Source organism: Sinocyclocheilus anshuiensis, unplaced genomic scaffold (genome assembly GCF_001515605.1).
Source record: "Sinocyclocheilus anshuiensis isolate Anshui unplaced genomic scaffold, SAMN03320099.WGS_v1.1 scaffold193, whole genome shotgun sequence".
In the NCBI taxonomy this organism is placed as follows: Eukaryota; Metazoa; Chordata; class Actinopteri; order Cypriniformes; family Cyprinidae; genus Sinocyclocheilus; species Sinocyclocheilus anshuiensis.
In genome coordinates, this window is record NW_015536468.1 from 1,044,216 (window position 1) to 1,048,556 (window position 4,341).

The 4,341-nt window shown below is 39.9% G+C and overlaps 1 protein-coding gene across 1 annotated transcript; it reads left to right on the forward strand.

Moving 5' to 3' along the window:
• Nucleotides 1–1,078: 1,078 nt before the first annotated feature.
• On the forward strand, nt 1,079–3,577 carry LOC107695716 (metal transporter CNNM2-like). Its single transcript, XM_016495772.1, has 3 exons — nt 1,079–1,102; nt 1,539–2,721; nt 3,537–3,577. Exons 1-3 carry the CDS (start codon nt 1,079–1,081, stop codon nt 3,575–3,577), a joined length of 1,248 nt encoding a protein of 415 aa, XP_016351258.1.
• Nucleotides 3,578–4,341: the final 764 nt, after the last annotated feature.

Genomic DNA, 4,341 nt, shown 5'->3' on the forward strand with positions numbered 1-4,341 from the left:
GCATAATAAAGCACACTATAAATATTTACAGAGCTAATGGTTGTAATGGTCTTTTGCTTTTCAGATCTGTAAAATCATCTTGTTTCAATTTTATATTGCTCAATTTGACTATGTCAGTTATGTACAAGTGGTATTGATTTTGAAAAAGGAGGAAAGTAGTCAATGTATTATTGTCAGTGTTTTGGCTCCCTCTACAGGTAAAACACATTTCCATAGAGCAGTGGTTCTCAAACCTCTCCATGAAGTACCCCCAGCACGAGCAAATAAATTGTACGGGAAGATTACAGGTTTATAGGCTTTAGTGACTAGATGCAATCATGCAAGGACTATAATATGTTTATATATTATTTTATATACATTCACATTGATCACCTACTGCCTTCTTATATGAGCTAATAGAAATACAAACAATTTTCCCAATATGATTTAGAACAAGAGGAAAAAAGATGCACACTAAACTCTCTCTCTCTCTCTCTCTCTCTCTCTCTCTCTGTGTGTGTGTGCATGAGTGAAAAGCCTTTACCTTTTTACTGTTTTAGGGTTCAGTTTAGTCTTTTCTAAGTCCAAGACTTTTTTTATTTTGTGAATGAATTATTATTATCTCATTATGTATATTATATAGATAGTTCTAAATATTATGTTTTATTAAAATCGTTTTGTCTTGTACAATTTAAAGTCTATCCAAAAGGTGACAAAATAAGGGCAATTTAAACGCATCATAATTTTAATATCATCATAATAAGTCATAATCTATATTAGTATACAAATTTTCCTCTTTTTGTGATTTTCTGAAACATCACAAACTATTAAATTTAGTGGTTCTATGAAGGAATTAGGAACAGACTTTTTGGGCGTCTTGTGAAAATTGACGTAACGAACGCATGAATGAAGTCGTTTTGTGTGTGTATCTGGCAGAGAGACGCACACGCGTTTCCAAGCAAATAGAAAGCGAATCTTTTTAATCTGTGTGTCGTAATTTTATTATGCACTTCCTTATGTATCATTTACCCCACTACATTCGTCATACTGTTTTTCTCAATTTTCAGAATTAACCCCGAAATTTCAATACGTTAATGCAATGTATCGGCCAGTAGTTTCAATGGTGACATACCTTTGGCCGTCGGTGACCACTCCCACCTTTTAGGTACCGCTCAATTTGATTGGTCTTTGGATACACCCACTACCGCGTTTAAGCCCGATAGCACCATAGATATGTACATCTATGGATAGCACCGCCTCACCTCCGACATTCCGCGAGATTTCATTGGATGCCAGTGGTCTTAATTTGCATACGCGACCGGATTGGTCAGAACGACCGTCCGTCATTAGGCATCTATACTCACAGCAGTTCACATAGAAGATGCTGATATAGTGTGGGTAGAAGGGAAAGTATATCTAACGGGTAAATAAGGATATAGTGAGATATTGGGATTTAAAGGGAATTGGGGTGGAAACTGGAGGAGCTGAACACGCAGCGCCAGTGTATTTATTTTTTCTTCTTCTTTGTAATGGGGGGGTTAGGAAATGTTAAGAGATAGAAACTCGCCTTTACGGAACACAGCATCGGCAGCGCACCTGCGGAGAGCCAGAGCCCCGGAGACGCACCTGCCTCGCATCCCTGCGGCATCCGATCCTCCGATATCATCATCCTTCCCAACGTGGAGGTAACCAGAAAGACATCTGGGATTATTGAAATAGAGGTGAAACCTCTGCGAAAAACTGAGAAGAGCAAAGTGTATTACCTGTGCATTGCCACCGCCACACCTGGCGCGCAGGACGCGTGGTCCGAGAGCACCTGGATCTATCACGAGGGGCATGACACTAAAGTGATCGTGGTGGAGGAGAAGAAGTTCCTGCTGCCTTTCTGGCTGCAGGTGATTTTTATTGCCATGTTGTTGTGTTTGTCCGGCATGTTCAGCGGGCTGAATCTGGGACTGATGGCGCTGGATCCCATGGAGCTCCGGATTGTCCAGAACTGCGGGACTGAGAAGGAGAAGAATTACGCGAAGAAGATCGAGCCAGTCCGAAGCCAAGGAAACTACCTTCTGTGCTCTTTGCTATTGGGAAATGTCTTGGTCAATACCACTTTGACTATCCTGCTCGATGACATCGCAGGATCAGGGCTGATCGCTGTAGTGGTGTCCACTATAGGGATCGTGATTTTTGGGGAAATCGTGCCACAAGCAATCTGTTCCAGGCATGGGCTCGCCGTGGGCGCAAACACTATACTCCTGACTAAATTCTTTATGATCCTCACTTTCCCTGCATCATATCCCGTCAGTAAACTCCTGGACCACGTGCTGGGGCAGGAGATCGGCACTGTGTACAACAGGGAGAAGCTTCTGGAGATGCTCAGGGTGACAGATCCGTATAATGACCTGGTGAAAGAGGAGCTCAACATCATCCAGGGCGCTCTGGAGCTCAGGACTAAAACTGTGGAGGATGTCATGACGCCTTTGCGAGACTGCTTCATGATCGCCGCTGATGCCATCCTGGACTTCAACACCATGTCTGAGATCATGGAAAGCGGCTACACGCGAATACCTGTGTGTGAGGGCGAGAGATGTCATATTGTGGACTTGCTGTTTGTCAAGGACTTGGCCTTTGTGGATCCAGATGACTGCACGCCGTTGAAAACCATCACCAAGTTCTACAGCCACCCTCTGAATTTTGTCTTCAATGATACAAAGCTGGATGCCATGCTCGAGGAGTTTAAAAAAGGTAAGTTGTATACAGTGCATTATTTTTTTAAAGCTACACCTTCAGTTGTTGAGGAATTCAGCTATATAATAATACAAGTATGCTTGAAGACTTTAAAAAACATAAAGTTATATACAGTTGCGTTGTTTAATTGTTGAAGAATTCACCTGTATAAGAGGTGGGGAGTATAAAAGTGGTAAAGTTATAGATAATGTTCTTGCTTTTTGAATAATATAGTTATTATAATAAAATCATATCTTCATCATGTGTAAATATTCGTTTCAACAGCATTTTCAAACTTTCAGTAACCACTGAACCAAAGTTAGAACGTTACAGTCGCTAGCAAACAAGCCACATTCTTCTGATGAGGTAACCATAGCAACAGTACGCCGCTCCAACTGGCTGCACGTCGTATAAAACATCGAAAAATTATCCCAGCGTTACTATTTATCGCTTTGTTACCACTGGTATTTGTTCTTTATTTACATGTTATAACTATATTAAAAAGTGAACTTACACTAAATTTGTAAGTAAAGCATTTCAAAATAATTTTCGTATTATTTATAAATGACAAATTTCTAACTGCTTCACTAATTATCTGTTTAGCATGTTATACTGTGGTAATGTTAGTTAATATTTAGCTAATGAAAGTTTTTATAAATCCTTGCAGAGAAAATTTTCCCCCAGGGCTTTGGGGGTGCTTGTGTCAGTAAAGATTTTAAGCATTGCTCTAAAGTAACATACAAAACAGACTCCATTAATATTCTATTAATATTATTATTGGATGTAATGTAAAATGTTGTAATGGTACCTGTTGATGATCTGTTCTCTCTGAGGTGTGGGGTTCAATGAAGACAATTCAAGAAGAGTGAATTAAACTTCACCGTCAGTGATGCAAACGGTCTCTGGCTCAGATATAACATTGATCTCTGGAGCAGAGTTCAGGAAAAGGCCATATCCACTGCTAACTTAGACTTACATATAACCCAAGTTTTTATTTTACAACAAGAGCAACAAAGCTGTGTTTTATGATTGCTGTTTAGGGAATCATTCCTTTCAACAGGCACTAGATAATCATTCTGGCTTGTAATTTTCACTTGGTGCCCTGAGCAATCAGAACATGATGTCTGAACCAGTGAGTTATTTTATGACATAAATACCAAACAACAATATGAGTGGGTTAAGTTATGCCATTTCTTTCTGTAAGAATGCAGTTGTAACATATGTATTTAAATGGGTAAATTATATAGTTTTAGTTAAAGTGTCTTAATCAGTTTAGTAGTCAGTTGTTTCAAAGTAGAAGCCAGTTTGGGTTTGAAGTATTCTGCGTTCAATGGTAATTTACAAACACGCTATCACCCAGTTGCGGACTCAGACCATAGTAGGACCGTGGCCGAACATTCCACAAATTGTGGCTGAACAGGAAATGGACTTAACCAGATTTGGGCAACAATTGAGGTATGTGTAGTACAGTGTCGAGCTTGAGTCCATCAACAAAGCCTGTCTTAGAAGCCCCCACATCTCCTGTGTAAAGGACTCCATATCACCCACATAAGCCTTTCTCTCCCTGTCTTTGTTGTGACTCGGCATAGCTTTCAAACTGTGTTTACTCAACACAAAAGTAGTGATATGCTGTTATGG

What these genes read in the sequence shown, in the direction of transcription:
- LOC107695716 (XM_016495772.1), top strand. Translation starts at nt 1,079, where the DNA reads ATGTATCGGCCAGTAGTTTCAATG. An exon ending in ATCGGCCAGTAGTTTCAATG is followed by an intron (nt 1,103 to 1,538) that starts GTGACATACCTT and finishes GTTAAGAGATAG; the next exon opens with AAACTCGCCTTTACGGAACA. An exon ending in GCTCGAGGAGTTTAAAAAAG is followed by an intron (nt 2,722 to 3,536) that starts GTAAGTTGTATA and finishes GTTCTCTCTGAG; the next exon opens with GTGTGGGGTTCAATGAAGAC.